Source organism: Nannospalax galili, unplaced genomic scaffold, assembly GCF_000622305.1.
Source record: "Nannospalax galili isolate Female #2095 unplaced genomic scaffold, S.galili_v1.0 scaffold690, whole genome shotgun sequence".
In the NCBI taxonomy this organism is placed as follows: Eukaryota; Metazoa; Chordata; class Mammalia; order Rodentia; family Spalacidae; genus Nannospalax; species Nannospalax galili.
Window position 1 is genome coordinate 3,320,772 of NW_008329288.1, and position 15,118 is coordinate 3,335,889.

At 49.5% G+C, this 15,118-nt stretch overlaps 3 protein-coding genes across 3 annotated transcripts in view; 2 read left to right on the forward strand and 1 right to left on the reverse strand.

Moving 5' to 3' along the window:
• The window catches only part of Esam (endothelial cell adhesion molecule), a 10,600-nt gene extending 5,073 nt beyond the window's left edge, over positions 1 to 5,527 (forward strand). The window contains exons 3-7 of the mRNA XM_008835094.2: positions 399 to 609; positions 811 to 966; positions 3,918 to 4,040; positions 4,319 to 4,445; positions 4,666 to 5,527. Of these exons, the coding sequence (XP_008833316.1) occupies positions 399 to 609; positions 811 to 966; positions 3,918 to 4,040; positions 4,319 to 4,445; positions 4,666 to 4,984 (936 nt within the window). The 3' untranslated portion in view covers positions 4,985 to 5,527. The remainder of the gene's footprint in view (positions 1 to 398; positions 610 to 810; positions 967 to 3,917; positions 4,041 to 4,318; positions 4,446 to 4,665) is intronic.
• A 94-nt stretch (positions 5,528 to 5,621) lies between these two features.
• On the forward strand, positions 5,622 to 11,306 carry Vsig2 (V-set and immunoglobulin domain containing 2). Its single transcript, XM_008835107.3, has 7 exons — positions 5,622 to 6,581; positions 6,987 to 7,144; positions 7,540 to 7,747; positions 8,545 to 8,703; positions 9,638 to 9,757; positions 9,870 to 10,014; positions 11,117 to 11,306. The coding sequence occupies exons 1-7, from the start codon at positions 6,518 to 6,520 to the stop codon at positions 11,247 to 11,249; spliced, it is 987 nt and encodes a 328-aa protein (XP_008833329.1). The 5' UTR covers positions 5,622 to 6,517; the 3' UTR covers positions 11,250 to 11,306.
• Positions 11,307 to 11,607: 301 nt separating this feature from the next.
• Nrgn (neurogranin) overlaps positions 11,608 to 15,118 on the reverse strand; it is a 7,524-nt gene continuing 4,013 nt past the window's right edge. The window contains exons 2-4 of the mRNA XM_008835097.2: positions 12,946 to 13,172; positions 12,793 to 12,810; positions 11,608 to 12,398 (exon numbers count right to left, since the gene is read on the reverse strand). Coding sequence (XP_008833319.1) covers positions 12,951 to 13,172 — 222 coding nt within the window. The 3' untranslated portion in view covers positions 11,608 to 12,398; positions 12,793 to 12,810; positions 12,946 to 12,950. The remainder of the gene's footprint in view (positions 12,399 to 12,792; positions 12,811 to 12,945; positions 13,173 to 15,118) is intronic.

Below are 15,118 nucleotides of genomic sequence, written 5' to 3' on the forward strand. Positions count from 1 at the left end.
TCCTAGCCCTGCCTTTTTAAATTAAGAAAAATCTTTTTTTTTTTTAAGATGTGCTTCTAATTGTATAACTTTCAAGTCTTACCAAGTCCCAACCTGCAATCTAAGTTTCTTTCATACGCACTCTTACATTATTCTTCTTCTCCTACTATGATAATCCCCTACACATCCCACAAAGGAGTTGAAGAGATAGTTCACAGGGGAAATGAGAGTGACTGGTAAAGAAGATCCTGGTATTGTGAGACACTGAGTGAGGAGATAGGAAAATGAGAGCTGGTTTAGGGAAGAAAGATGGGTACAAGTGAGATGCTTGTGAAGAGGTCCATTTTGGAGGAGGGGGACAGGCTGAGCCTGGTGGGCACATGCATCACAGAATAGTAACAGGTTGCTGTCCCTACCAGGTGTTGGCCTATATCAATGGTGCTGTGTCAAGCAAACCTGGAGTATCTCTTGTCCACTCCATGCCCACAAGGAATGTGTCCCTGAGACTGGAGGCCGTCCATGAAAAAGACGCTGGAACCTACCGCTGTTCTGTCAATGTGCAAGACAGTTTAGGCACAAGTGCCACAAGTATGGGCCACAGCAGCAAAAGCATAGAACTCAAAGTGCTGAGTGAGTAAGAAGAATACACTCCCAGGTCCCTCCTCTGGGTCCCTCCCCATCCCAACAAGGGAGGTCAGGCTGGTCTCACTCCCAGGGGGCTGAATGTCAGACCTGGGGGGGGTAAGACATGGAATGATAAAACAATATTGGGGGGAGGGGATCATGTGGGTGCCTTGGGTGTAGATTTTTAACCTGTCTTCCCTCCTCCAGTTCCTCCAGCCCTTCCATCCTGCAGTCTCCAGGGTATACCCCGTGTGGGGTCCAATGTGACCCTGAACTGCAAATCCCCAAGGAACAAGCCTACTGCACAGTACCAGTGGGAGAAGATGGGCTCATCCCCCCAGATTTTCTTTGCACCAACGTTAGGTAAGGGAATTTCTGGAGATCACTGAGAAGGCGGCTGGGGAAGGGAAAGGATGAGGGGAGTGCCTCACAGACTGGGGTGACAAGGGGAGGCAATATATGGAGGGCCTGGAGAAGAGGATGAGGAAGATGTGGAGAGAACCAGAAAGATGTCATAAGGTGAAGGCTCTATGTTCGTGCATCCACACACAGTGTACTGTTACTGAGGTCTGATCTAAACTGCTGGAACTTCAGGTTCCAGTTCTGTCACTCAACACATTTGTGACTCTGCTCCCATGCTTTATTTGTAAAATGAGGTGTCAGTAGCCCTGGTTCATACATATTATCTATAAGAAAACCTTTTAGGAGAATTTTGTGTGTGTGATGCTGGGGATTGAACTTAAGACTTTGTGCATGTTAGAGAAGCACTCTACCATTGGGTCACATTTCTAACATTTTTCCCCATTGGCACCCCCTATACTCCCTGCTTGATTTCTGAGAAATATATGTATCTATATATATGCCTATCAAGTCAAGACTGTATCTTCAATACCCTTTGGTGTGAGTACATGCACCAGAGACTGGTCAGTATAGCCAGTATTATACCCTTAAGGAAAACTGTCTCTCTCCCAGCAGTCACCAGTTGCCAATAGTTCCTCAGCTAGGGCTGGGGCCTCCTGCGCACCTCCTCACCTCCATGCTGGGATTTTGTCTGGCTTGAGTTTATGTGGGACTTGTGCATGATTTCTCTGTTGCTGTGGGTTCATATAGGCAGCTGCTCAGCCATCTAGAAAACTGTGTTTCCTTATGGTCATCCACCTCCTCTGGCTCTTACATCTTTCTTCCTCTTCTTCCACAATGAACCTTGAGCCTTGGGAGAGAGAGGTTTGATATGTGTCTTATTCAGGGCTAAGCACTCCACACATTAGCCAGCTGTGGGTCTCTGTGCTAATCATCATCTGTTGCATGAAGAAGCTTCTCTGGTGAGAGTTAAGAGCTACATTAATCTGTAAGTATAACAATAAATCACTAGGAGTTCATTTAATATTGTCTATTTAGCAAAATAATAATAGTAGGCACTCCCCTATGTCCTGTGACATCTCTAGCCACAGGTTCATAAGCCTGATATCAGTGTCAGGTATGGACTCCATCTTGTAAAGCAGACCTTAAATCCTTTTTTTTTTTTTTGCTTTCTTTAGAGACAAAGTCTTACTATATAGCCCAGGCTAGCCTCAAAATAAGGATCTTCCTTTCCTGCCTTAGCCTTCTGAGTGTTGGGATTATAGCACTATGCTCAGCAATTAGAATATTTAAACATGAAATATTAGATAACTTTAGAAGATTTTTTTGTGTGTGTTTTTGAGACAGGGTCTTCCTGTAGCCCCAGCTGTCCTGGAACTCACTATGTAAACCAGGCTGGCCTTGAACTCACAGAGACCCACCTGCCTCTGCCTCCTGAGTGCTGGGATTAAAGGCATGCACCACCACGCCCAGCTTCTCTCCCACTTTTATGAGGGTTCCAGGTATCAAACTCATGTTGCCAGGATTGTGTGGCAAGTGTTTTTACCCACTGTGCCATCTCACTGGCCCTGAAATATTACTTCAAAATGTCAGTGGGGGAAGAAGAGGAAATAGTATAAAGATGGCCAAGTGTTAATAACTATTGAATAGAGGTGATGGCTATAAAGATTTTAATTTTTCCCTTTTTCTACTTTTTGTCTGTTTTGAAACAGGGTTTCCTAGATGGCCTGGAACTTGTTATGGAGACCAGGCTAAACTTGATCTCACAGAGATCCACCTGTGTTTATCTCCCAAGTGTGGGGGATTAAAAGGGTCACCACCACACCCGGCTCTGCTTTTCTTTTTTTTAAGTATTTTATTTATTACATTTATGTGGGTGAGTGTATTGTCTGCATGTATGTAAGCACTGTGTTGTGCAATGTCTGAGGAGGTCAGAAGAAGGCATCGAATTCTCCTGGAACTAGAGTTATGGATGGTTGTTAGCCACCATGTGGGTGCTGGGAGTCAAACCCAGATCCTCTGCAAGAGCAGCCAGTGCTCTTAACCACTGAGCTATTTCTCCAGCTTCCCATTTTTCTACTTTTCATTTGGTCTTGTTATTTGTTTGGTGCTGGGGATGGAACCCAGGGTCTTGTACGTGCTAAGCGTCCATTTTACTACTGAACTAAACTTCCAGCCTCATTTGAACTCTTTTTTCCACAAATATAATTTGAGTGTGTGTGCTTATTCATGTATGTGTGCGTGCCCATACATGTGGAGGCCAGAGGTCAACCTCAGATGTCTTTCCTTGGGAGACTCATCTTATTTTTTGAGACATGGTTTCTCATTGGAATCTATGGCTCAACTGATTTCAGCTAAGCTGGCTGACCAGAGCTTTACTGACTGAGCTATCTCTCCAGCTCTTCTTGTGAGCAATTTTATAATAATAAAAGACTTAAAAATAGTGCTTACTGCATGAGTTTGTTGTGAAACTTTGGTAGGTTAGTACATGCAAAGAACTTAGATTAGGCTCCATAAGCAGCCAAATGGTCGTAAAGATTAGTCTGTATAATCTTTCCAATCCCACCAGGCAGGTGATTTCCCCCATTTTACAGATAAAGAAGTGGAGACCACATAGGGTGTGCAGGCTCCCAGCTTTTCTAGTCTAATGTTCTTTCTGTTCCCTCACTTCCCCTTTCAGAAACAAATGTAAGAGTGATGTTTTGGTTTTGTTTTTTCAGTGTTATCACTTCCCTTCAGATATCATCTGGGGACACTGAGGAGTCAGAATGGAGCAGGCATCAATCTAGCCCTGTCTGCAGGGCCCATGGTATTAGCTGTCACACTCTTCCTCCCCATCAGGCTACAGATAAGCAGTGACTCTCAGAGAATCACAGAAGACCTTCCAGAAGCAAGGCAGATTTTTTTTTTTTAATGGGAAAGTTCTTGGACTAATAGCTAAATTGTGTCCACAGATGCCATCCATGGAACCTTAAAGCTTACCAACCTTTCAAAGTCCATGTCTGGAGTCTATGTCTGCAAGGCCCATAATAAAGTGGGCGTTGCCCAGTGCAACATGACCCTGGAAGTGATCACAGGTCAGTGAGGGGTAAGTGTGGTGAAGAAGTGTGGTCAGTGGTAAGGATGGCTTTGCAGGAAGGGAGGATGCCTATCTGCTGAGATTCTTCATTGTAGTATGAAAGGGAATTGGCTCTGGTCAAAGGTGTGAACAGGTGGTCAGTGTCATTTTCTACTTGACGGCTCCCCACCTGCTTTCTACAGAGAAAAAGAGAACCTTGTGGTAGCAGTAGAGTAGTGGAACTGGAGAGGATAAGTAACAGTTCCATGTCCCTCTCTGACAACAAGGCTTTTTCAGAATCTAATGCTGCAGTGGTTGCTGGAGCAATTGTGGGCACTGTGGTTGGCTTGGTGTTGCTGGCTGGACTGGTCCTTTTATACCAACGCCGGAGCAAGGCCCTGGAGGAACTGGCCAATGATATCAAGTAGGTGCCTCTGGGCTCTGTGGAGGTGGGGGTTCTACTGACTTCTCTCACAGAGTCTGGGAGTTCAGGATTCTTCCATTTTATAGAAAAGTGGGCAGTAGTTGCATCATTCCTACGCAAGATTTTAGGGGGGGGGTTGAAGTGTGGGTGTGGAGGGGCAGTAAGATAAACATGTAGGACCCTCCTCCTTCTTCTGATGCATTATTTATTTGATGACCAGGGAGGATGCCATTGCTCCCCGGACCTTGCCCTGGACCAAGGGCTCAGACACAATCTCCAAGAATGGAACACTTTCTTCTGTCACCTCAGCACGAGCCCTTCGATCATCCCAGGCTCCTCCTCCTAGGCCGGGTGCATTTACTCCCACACCTAGTCTCTCTAGCCAGGCCCTGTCCTCACCAAGAATGCCCAGGACAGATGCGCCCCACCCTCAGCCAGTATCCCTGAACCCTGGTGGAGTTTCTTCCTCTGCTCTGACCCGAATGGGTGCTGTGCCGGTGATGGTACCTGCCCAGACTCAGGTTGGGTCTCTCGTGTGATGGCCCAGGCAGTCATTGGCTAAACCATCTGGTATCTCTCCTCCCTGTAAGGGTCACCTATGGCACAGAGGACTGAGTCTTGGGAAGGTAGCAACCTTCCAAGACCTCCAGGCTTCTGCCCCCACCTCCCTTTACTGTTGGAAAACTAAGTCTCAGTAAGACCAAATGTCCATGTTAAAGTAGAAAAGGAAATGGATCTGGTATTGGGGTCAGGGGGATGGGCACAACACCCGACACCCCTCTACCTATTCCCTGCTTTTCCCTAAAAAGCCAGCTGAATGCTGCTGAGACTGAACCCTCCAAAGGCTCTGGAGGAGCCTGCCACTCAGTGAGGCCCCTGGTCCCCTGAGCTGTACCCCACCTTTACCCAAAGCTATCCTTTACTTCCACTCCAGTTCCCTGTATTAATATAACCTGTCCTGCTGGCTTGGTTGGGTTTTGTTGGAACAGGGGACAGGGAAGACATCTTAAAAACTAACTTGAAATCAGTGTTCTTATTTTTATTTTGAAAATTTCAATAAAGATACACTGTATTTGCATGGACCAGGAACCAAATCACTTTTGCCAACTAGGACTTCTCAAGTTGAGTTTCAGGAGGATGCAAAGTGGATTCTACCTACCCAGGTTGTATAGTGAGGAGGGAGGCTTCACATGACCTCAGAGCTTACTGGCTTAGCACAGTCCTTCTAGAGCCTTTGGAAGGGTTGTTCACTGTCATATGGAAAGGGGCGGTACCAAGAGCCTGAAGCTGAGGAGTTCCTAACCCAGTCAGCATCACCCAGAAGACGACTGGGGCACTTTCTGTTGGAGCTCTGATGCCCCCCCCATACACATTCTGTTGCATCTTCCTCTCCTGGGCAGGAGAGAGGAATCTTGTTCCTTCTCCCATGCCACTGAATGTTTAACAAACGTGCCTTCCACCCCTTTGGGTACTATTGCTCCTTGTCCACTGAGGGAGTGGTGGGTATAGGATATGGCACAGGTTTATGTCCCAATATCATTCTGCCCTTGCTTACCAAGGTGTCGCCTTCAGATCTCAGTTTATCTGACCCCAGTGGCCCTGGGAATGAAGAAGCAGGTGTGGTTTACATAGAAACTCTTACCCCAGGTAGCGGTAAAAAGAGAACCTGGGAAGTCACAAGAATCTCTGAAAGGTCCAGGAAAGGGCTGTCTCCTGGCCCGCATGCTCACTGCCTGAAGCCCCAAGGTGAAGTCTTCTACCAATGACACTTCCTTGCAGAACTCCAAATCTGAACCTTTGTTCTTAGGGTGCCCACCCCAGTTCAGCCCCTTCCCCAAGGCCTGATACTTTCAGAAATTGGGAGGAAGAGGAAGAAGCAATTCCAGAATGAAGCCTGGAGGAGGGAGGAGCATTTCTTTACCTGAGGGTGCCCGCCTCTCCCTGTGTTTGCTCTGAGATAGTCAGTCTCGCTCCTGCCCAGCTCAGGCGGCTGCCCTTTGGGTGCTCCCTTCCCTAGATTCAGATCTTAGGACAGACCAACAGAGAGCAGGGCCAGGAGACAAGTCTTGGGAATGGCCCGGGTCCTGGCTGGGCCTTTCTTCTGCGGGGCCCTGCTGGGCTTCCTAAACCTAAGTGGTGAGGAGAACGGCGGCGGGAGGGTGGGACCAGCGCTAGAGCAGGGCCAGGGCCTGTTCAGGCCCCGGGACCAGGAGCCACTGTGCCAGGCTGGGATGGGGGCATCGAAGGCCCAGAAGGTGGAGCAAGGAGGCGAACTAGCCCACCGATGAGTTCGGCCACCTGAGCATTTGCCACCGCAGGACTGTTGTTTTCCTTTTCCTGCCAACACATCCTCATACCTGACCCGGTCTGGGATCTTTTACCCAGAAAAATAGGGCTAGGCCATGGGCTCCTCCTCCCGGAAACCTCAGGCTTTGAGGGAGAGAAGGAATTGACTTGTGGGAGGGGTAGTGCTGCGGCAGGGTTGGGGGTGCTCAGATCAGCGGGATTGGGGTCCCTGCCTCCTTCCGTTCTTAGTCCCAGGGCTAGCTGTGGAGGTGACTGTGCCCACGGAGCCGCTGAGCAGGCCTCTGGGAGGGACAGCCGAACTGAGCTGCACCTACAGCACGTCGGTGGGAGACAACTTCGCCCTGGAGTGGAGCTTTGTGCAGCCTGGGAAGCCCATCTCTACATCCCTGCCGGTGAGCTGAGGGCAACTGTGCCTGCTGGGGTAGGCCAGGGACAAGACAGAGGATCCACCCAGGTCGAAGGTTTGAGGAGGGAACGGGGTGCTCCTGGGCTTTTCCTGTATCTCAGGGCTGTGGCCTGTGTAGCCCTGCATTCTCCTTCAGTCACAGCTCCTGTATCCAGCACCCCAATGCTAATGCAGCCCCAGTTTCAGTTGCTAAACCCACTGAACCTGGGGTGATGTGGTTGATAGTGTACTGTTCTGCCCCTTCCCTGTCTAAGCCACAGAGGAATGTCAGCTTCCCTAACTGGCAGAGAAGGGACTCAGACCAACCTCCATGTTGAAACACTGTAGAATTGCTGCTGCTGGGCAGAAAAAGGGACATGTGTGTCTTCTGCCTCTTCTCAGATCCTGTACTTCACCAATGGCCATCTGTATCCCACTGGTTCTAAGGCTGAGCGGGCCAGCCTTCTCCACAACCCCCCCACAGGGGGGGTGGCCACCCTGAAGCTGGCTGATCTCCATCCCTCAGATACTGGAACCTACCTCTGCCAAGTTAACAACCCACCAGATTTCTACACCAGTGGGATGGGGTTAATCAACCTCACTGTACTGGGTAAGGAAGGCTGGAGACACACTAGCTACCCTCCTAGCCTGTAAGTGTGTCCTGGCCCTTCTAAAGCTCCCCAAGTCCCAATTTTCAGCTCAAGCACATAGCTGCACTGGGGGCCTCAAGAAAAAGTACATCCCAAGACTTCTAATCTAGATGGTCATATTCCAACTCCACCACCCACAGTATATCCCTTAGGGCTTAGTATCAAAGAGGGAGGGAGGGAAGGAGGGAGGGAGAGAGGGAGGGAGGGAGAGAAAGCGCCATTCCCATATATGGGGATCTGAGTCATACCCCACTAGCTTCATCATCACCGCTGGTATCTCAGATTTGGATTCTGTCCCTCCCAATGCCAGCTGTAGAGAAAGGAAGTGGCCATTAAAGGAACAAAACCCCTATAATTGAACACTACATTGTGTTCAGAGCTTACCACAAGATAAGTCAGAGCCCATTTAAAGGTGAGCAACAAGAAACTTTGAAAGCGGAAAAGATGTTTAGATGGAAAAGAGATGACCTAAGATGTGGTATATAACTGCTGTGTTCAAATATCTGAAGGAGAGACTTTAATTTCTCCTATGGGCCCAGATGGCAAGAACTGGAGCCAATGAGTGAATATTATAGTAACATAGATTTTTGGCTCAGTATAAGGGGGACTTTTCTAATATTCAGAATTCCCAACAGTAGAAATCACTTCTTGGGGATGCAGTGGTGTGGACAGAAGAGGACCACCATTTGGCAGAATTGTAGCACTTAATAGGCCTTGGTTTGGAGGACTGCTGAGGTACTTCTGTGTTTTTTTCCAGTGGCCCCCAGTAACCCCTTATGCAGCCAGAGTGGGTCGACCTCTGTGGGAGGCTCTGCTGCACTAAGATGCAGCTCTTCTGAGGGTGCTCCCAAACCAGTGTACAACTGGGTACACCTTGGATCTTTTCCTACACCTCCTCCTGGCAGCATGGTTCAAGGTAGGGGTGTGGGGCATCAGAAGAGGGACCGGAGCCTTAAGATCTCCTCTCTAAAGGCCACACCCGACATCACTAGTTCCCTGATGAGGCCTGCGACTGACTGCTCTGCCTTCCCTGCTTCTTCCTTGTATTGTCCCCTTCCTATTTGTCTTCCTGTACAGCCTGTGGTTGGGTTCTTGGGAAATTTCTCAAGCTAAATGTCCTCCTGATAGCTTGGAAGAGTGCAGAAGGCAGGGGGCAATCTTTTGATTCCTCCTTGTCTACATTTTAAAGAATTCCTAAGGGTTATGAATCACTTCCCAACTTTGCAGAGAGGCAACTAGAGCATACCATGGACTGGCTTAAACATTTGGTGGATTTCCCTGGAGTCATATCTAGAAACTATAGCATCTTGGCTTCTTGTTGGCTCCAGATATTCTCTCTCTCTCTCTCTCTCTCCTCTCTCTGTACCCCCACCCCAGTAAACCCCTTTATCCATGCAGACCTCTTCCCTTAGATCACTTCCTGATGTGTTCTTTTTCCTTCCTAGGCAAAAGTAGAGTTTAGAAAAGCACTTGGGCCAGCTTAGAGCTACCCCAGAAAATGTAGGTTTAGTGACCTAAACTTTTGTCCCCATCCAGGATCTGATGTCATCCAGTAAGCACCCCATCCCAGTTCCATCATTCCCTTCCTGTATATTCAGTCCCTACCTCCAAGAAGGCAGCTCTGGGGGCGGGGGGAGACAGAAGTTGCAGTGGCTTTAGAATTCCTTTCTGGGTCTTCTCAGAGAAATTACTCCCTTTCTCTGGCCAGTATCCCCTCCAATCAAATGAGGCTGGGTCCTTTCTGCCAGGCTGTTTTAAGTATGAAATGAATAGAGCTCTTATAGTAGGGTTGGCTCACGGTGAGTCCATGAGTCAAATGAGTGGTAGCACACTTCCTCTTCTCTCTCTAGATGAAGTGTCTGGTCAGCTCATTCTCACCAATCTCTCCCTGACCTCCTCTGGCACCTACCGCTGTGTTGCCAGCAACCAGATGGGCAGTGCCTCCTGCGAGCTGACCCTCTCTGTGACCGGTAGGGGATGGTGGGTAGATGTCTGATTGGAAGGCTGGGCTTAGGGATGCTACATGAAACTGTTGGACAGTGGGTAGCTACTTCTGTAGCCCTGAGGGTCTTTTCTTCTTAGACTCCTCTGAAGGCCGAGTGGCTGGGACTCTGATTGGGGTGCTTCTGGGTGTGCTGCTGCTGTCAGTTGCTGCATTCTGCCTGATCAGATTTCAGAAAGAGAGGAAGAAGGAACCCAAGGAGACATACAGGGGTAGTGACCTTCGGTGAGCAGGAGGGCTGGGTGTGAATGCAGAGAAGAATGAGAGCTTTAGCTCTCAGGCTGATGCCATTAAAGGTGCCTAGGGGGAGGGAGTGCTACTTAGTCTGGCATTTGGCGGCCAGATGCACAGGGTGGAGGAGTTGGTTCACAAGCTGGGAATGAATTGCACGGCTCTCTTGATCTTCACACTCAGAAAATGTGTTTTGTTTTTAGTACATGTGTATGTGTTTGTGTGTGTGCAGGTGCATATGGGTGCAAGTGTGGAGGCCAGAGGACAACCTTGGGTATCTTTCCAGGAATGTCATCCACTTTATTTTAAAAAAATTGTTTTGTATTTTATGTGTATGTGTTTTGCATATATATATATATATTTAAGTGCACCATGAGCATGCATTGTGCAAAGAAGCCAGAAGAGGGCATCAAGACCCCTGGAACTGGAGTTATAGATGGTTGTTAGCTGCCGTGGGGTGTTGGGAACCAAACCTGGGTCCTCTGCAAGAGCAGCAAACACTCTTAACCACTGAGCCATTTCTCCAGCCCCCATCCACCTTATTTTTATTTAACTTATTAACATTGTATGTGTTCATGTTGTGTGAAGGGACATGCATGCTGTGACACTCAAGAGGAGGTCAGAGAACAACTTTGTGGAATTGTCTCTCAAAGGTCTGGAACTTGCTAAATAAGATAGACTGACTGGCCAGCAAGCCCCAGAAATCCTCCTGTCTCCATTCCCCAAGCCCTGGGATTACAAGAATGTGCCTGACTTTTTTACATGGGTTCTAGGGATCCAACTCTAAAGTCCTCCTGCTTACAAGGCAAGCACTTTACTCACTGAGCCATTTCCCCTGCCCCCAGTACATTTCTTAAAGTGTGACCTTCAGATGACCTGGACAGACCCACCAGGAATTTTCAGGTTCAGGCCACTCTCTATGCTTCCTTGAGCAAAGTATGTGCGTGGGGTTGCGGGGGATAGGGCCTGGAGTCATTTTAATTAAAGTCCCACAGATAATTCTCATGTATAGTAAAACTTAAGTCCATGAGTTAGAGGATGATTGTTGTCTGAAGGATGCTTCTAGCCTCTGTAAACATTTGTTTGTTTCCTTCAGGGAGGATGCCACCGCTCCTGGGATTTTTGAGCAAGCCTCTAGGAGGGCAGGTTATAGCAAAGGGCTCCCTGAGAGGTCTTCACCTGCCAGCACTATGGCGACCACCAAGTCCAAGCTCTCTATGGTTGTCTGACTTCTGATCTCTGAGAATGATGAAGGGAATGACAAAAATTAAAGCTCTTGAATACCATGTTGTCTTCCTCCTTTTTTTTTTTTTTTTCCTGCTGGTGTGGTGAACTCGTTTAGATGGCCCAAAGAGTACTACCAGTAGGGAAGGAAGGGTCTTGAAATCCCAGAGATGATGCTGTAAGCAGGAAGTTCTGTTGGGTCAAAGGTTTCACCTAGGTCCACTTGCACCTCACCCGCCCTTGCCTTTGGTTTTGGTTTGATCAAAAGTTCTAGGGCCTGGTAGTGGCCTTAGGCGAACTCTGCCTCCCTCCGCCTGCCGCCTCACCTCCCCATCCCTCCCACCCACCACCCTGTACCCTCTGAACACTTGGACATTTCTCTTTATTGTTCACATTCCAACCCAGCACGGTCACATGCACACGGAGATTCGGCCACAGCCCCAAGAGCCCAGCGGGGCCGGAGCCAGCGGGGGCAGGGCCGTGGAAGACTCCTCCTACCGAGCCTCCAGGCGCTCGGTGGTATTTGCATAAACAGTTGGAGAGCCGGAGAGGCAGCTCTCAGGGTGTGCTGGGGAGAAGGAAAAGGGAATGACAGGCAGGTGTGGGATAGTGACCTCCCTTCCTATCAGAGCAAGGGGCATCAGACACCATGAAAAACCCCCTTCCCCACTTTCTTAGCCTCAGATTTAGGGGGCTGAGGCTAGGCTGGGGTGGAAACTGCACAAGAGACGCGGGGCGCCCCCTTTCGCTGCGCACAGAACGAAAGGACTTGGTTGGTTGCTTATTCTTTTTTAAGTGAGTGTACTTGGGCGACGCATAGGGCGCCCTCCGCAGTACGCGCCGGGAAGGGCACGGAGGCTGCAGAGGCAGAGCTGCATGCTGAGCGCGGGAGAGGTGGGCGAGAAGCGAAAGGAAAATTCGGGAGCACCGGGTTTGGGGCGTGGATGCGGAAGAAGGAGACCACGCTAGACTGGAGAACTAACTGAAAGGGCACGGACTTGGCCACTCCGCGACGAAGCCAGACTGGGAGAGGGAGTCTCTGGGACGCAGGGGGCTCCTGAAGCTGGCAGGTTGGTGGGAAGGCGGGGGTCACAAACATCGTAGGGAAGTCTCGTCACTGCGAAGGGGACGCGGCATCCATCTCTCCTTGGGAACTGAAGCGAGAGAAAGTCTAAGAACCTGCCCTCTGCCCCTCCCTTTCCCCTCTCCGGGGCCAGGATCCCAGGGCAGGGATTATCACCCAGGCCCCTCTCTGGGTCACTGAGCTGAACTGAGCCCTGCGGCAGGTACGCGAGGTGAGTGAGCCAGCCTGTGCTCATGGCCCTTGCCACACTTAAGCAGCTGAATGAGGATGGCCGACTGCGTCTCCGTTTGGGTCCAAGTGCCCCTGCTACAGCCTCAGGCATCCCAAGGGACCGGAAAGCCTGCAGGTACACAGGCATGCTCCTTGAGGGGGTGAAGGCCGGCTGGGCGAAAGGCCGGGGTACCGTCCATCTCTCCCAGCATCCTTCCCTACACACCCCTCTGCTTGACGGTTGTATTCGTTACCTTCTAAAATGTTCGGTTCTTCCGTCCAAGACGAGGCAGAAAAGAGGAAGGGAGAAACAGGTGAGCATCCTCAGCCTGGTTCCACCCACCGGGCTTCCTAGGTCTCCACCCTTAACTCCCTCCACTGCCCTCTCCACTCCCAGCCAGCCTCACCTGGCCTAGTCTCCGCTGGGGCCGCCGCCTGCCCCTCCCCGGGCACCCCCAGCTCCCCCAGGTCCCCCAGGGCCCGGGCCCTTCCGGCCGCACTCTCCGCTCTTTATCTTCTTCCTTGCCATGTGGCCCCGGAAACTGGCCTGGATTTTGGCAGCAGCTGCGTTGGCACCGGGATCGTCCAGCGGGATGTCTAAAATGTCGTCGTCTGGCTTGGAGCAGGCGCTCTCCTGAGGGTGGGCAGGGGCTCCCATCAGGAGAACAGGTCCAGACCCCGACCGAAGGGTGGGGTAGGACTAGTGCCCCCTAGGACTAGAGAGCGCTGGGAGATGTAGAGGGGGAGTCTCCAGGGGGCACGCGCGCCTCCGGGAAGGCTAAGAAGGTTCAGGGCCAGGCCAACACAGTTGCACGCGAAACTCAGGAAAGAGAAATGCAGGGTAGTCAGGGGAAAGCCAGCTAGCCCTTTTGAAGGTAACCATGATTTTCAGGGAGCTGCATAGCTGAGGAAAGGGTGGGTTTGGAAGAGCAAGGAGAAAGCAGCAGGCACTCTTGGAGGTGACAGCCCATCCTGGCTCTCAGAAGATGCTTCCAGTTCAGAAGAGCTTTTCTGGGTGCTGGATCCCTGGGGAGTGGTCACATGCAGCACCACAGGTTTTTCCTGAGCAGACCTGCACCAGAGTTCAAGACTGGAATTTGGGGTAAGAGGGTGCCCACTCGTTGAGTCGGTCAACTTCCACCCAAGGCTAGAGGCCCAGGCACTTGCTATTTTACTGTCCCCCAGGTTGGCCTCAAACACCAAAAAGAGGTCAGAAATGACAGAAAAGGGTCATTAAAAAGAAAAAAAAGAACCAATGAGAAGGAGCAGAAGCCTCTTCCTCAGTGAAGCCCCTTCCTCAGTGAGAAGAAAGGAATCAGGCCAACAGCTGCCATGTAAGCACTCACCTAGTCCCAGGTTGTAACAGCAGCATGTTCCAGGGGTGATTTTATCTCATTCTCAACCATGAAGCTACTGTATACCCTTTTACTCTTACTTGGGTTTACCATGATAAAATGGATTATTAAGATGTTTAAAAACCTACCTGGGGTCATAGTTATCAGCAGCTGGGAGACTTGAACCTTGCACACCAGCGTCCAGATGAGCAAATGCAGCCCAGCCAGCCAGTTAAGACTCTACCCATTGCTACAACTGTGTGGTCTTGGAAAGTTATTTAAGCCTCTCCTGTCTTGGGTCCTTCATTTGAAAAATCAGGATAATAGCCACCGCTATGGGTTCTGGAGAAGAGTAAACTACAGGGTATGCAGCATCATCTAGTTGATCAATAAACAGTAGCTATGTTCTGATTGTCTTGTAGAATCATAAGTTAATATAAGATAATTGTTTCTGTAAGCCAAAAGTGGTCATGTAACAGCAATGTTACACAGTTCATCCTGATAATATAGTTGTGTGGCACACATCTTGGTCAATGGTGGACCACATACATGATAGTCCCATAAGATCGTATTAACTAGTGATGTCATAGCTACCTTAGTTTGTGTAAATATACTTTGTGATGTTTGCACAGTTATGGAGTTGTCTAATGACACATTTCTCAGAACATATCCTCATCATTAAGGAATATGTGACTCTAATCAGATCTATTTCTATGCCCTAATGTTCCCTTCCTTCCCTTCCCTTCCCTTCCCTTCCCTTCCCTTCCCTTCCCTTCCCTTCCCTTCCCTTCCTTTTCTCTCCCTCACTTTCTTGATGTCACTCATAGTACTGAGGATCAAATCTCGGACCTTGTGCATGATAGTCAAGTGTTCTATCACTGAGCTACATCCCTACACAGGGTCTTACTTGTAGTCTAGGTGAGCCTTGAAGTCACTATCCTACCACCTTCACTTCTAGCGTGCCTTAGGCATGCAGCACTGTGCCTAGTTTCTGTTTCTCTGGCAGCCTGCTCTAGCTGAGAAGAGAAAGGTTTAGAGCTAAACATGGTGGTGGATGCCAGTCATCCCAGTGCTCTGGAGGCAGAGGAAGGAAGATCAGGAGTTCCAGGCCACCCTGCACTATATGAAAGCTCTCTCTCTCTCTCTCTCTCTCTCTCTCTCTCTCTCTCTCTCATGAATGAATAAATAAATAAAGAAATTTTAAAAAACCAACCAAACAAAACAAGACTAAAGAAAGGATGAGAAG

Excerpts from the sequence above, each read along its gene's own strand:
- Vsig2 (XM_008835107.3), top strand. The coding sequence starts at position 6,518 with ATGGCCCGGGTCCTGGCTGGGCCTTTCTTCTGCGGGGCCCTGCTGGGC. Across the intron at positions 6,582-6,986 it reads GGGCTTCCTAAACCTAAGTG|GGCTAGCTGTGGAGGTGACT; the intron begins GTGAGGAGAACG and ends TCTTAGTCCCAG. Across the intron at positions 9,758-9,869 it reads GCTGACCCTCTCTGTGACCG|ACTCCTCTGAAGGCCGAGTG; the intron begins GTAGGGGATGGT and ends TTTTCTTCTTAG.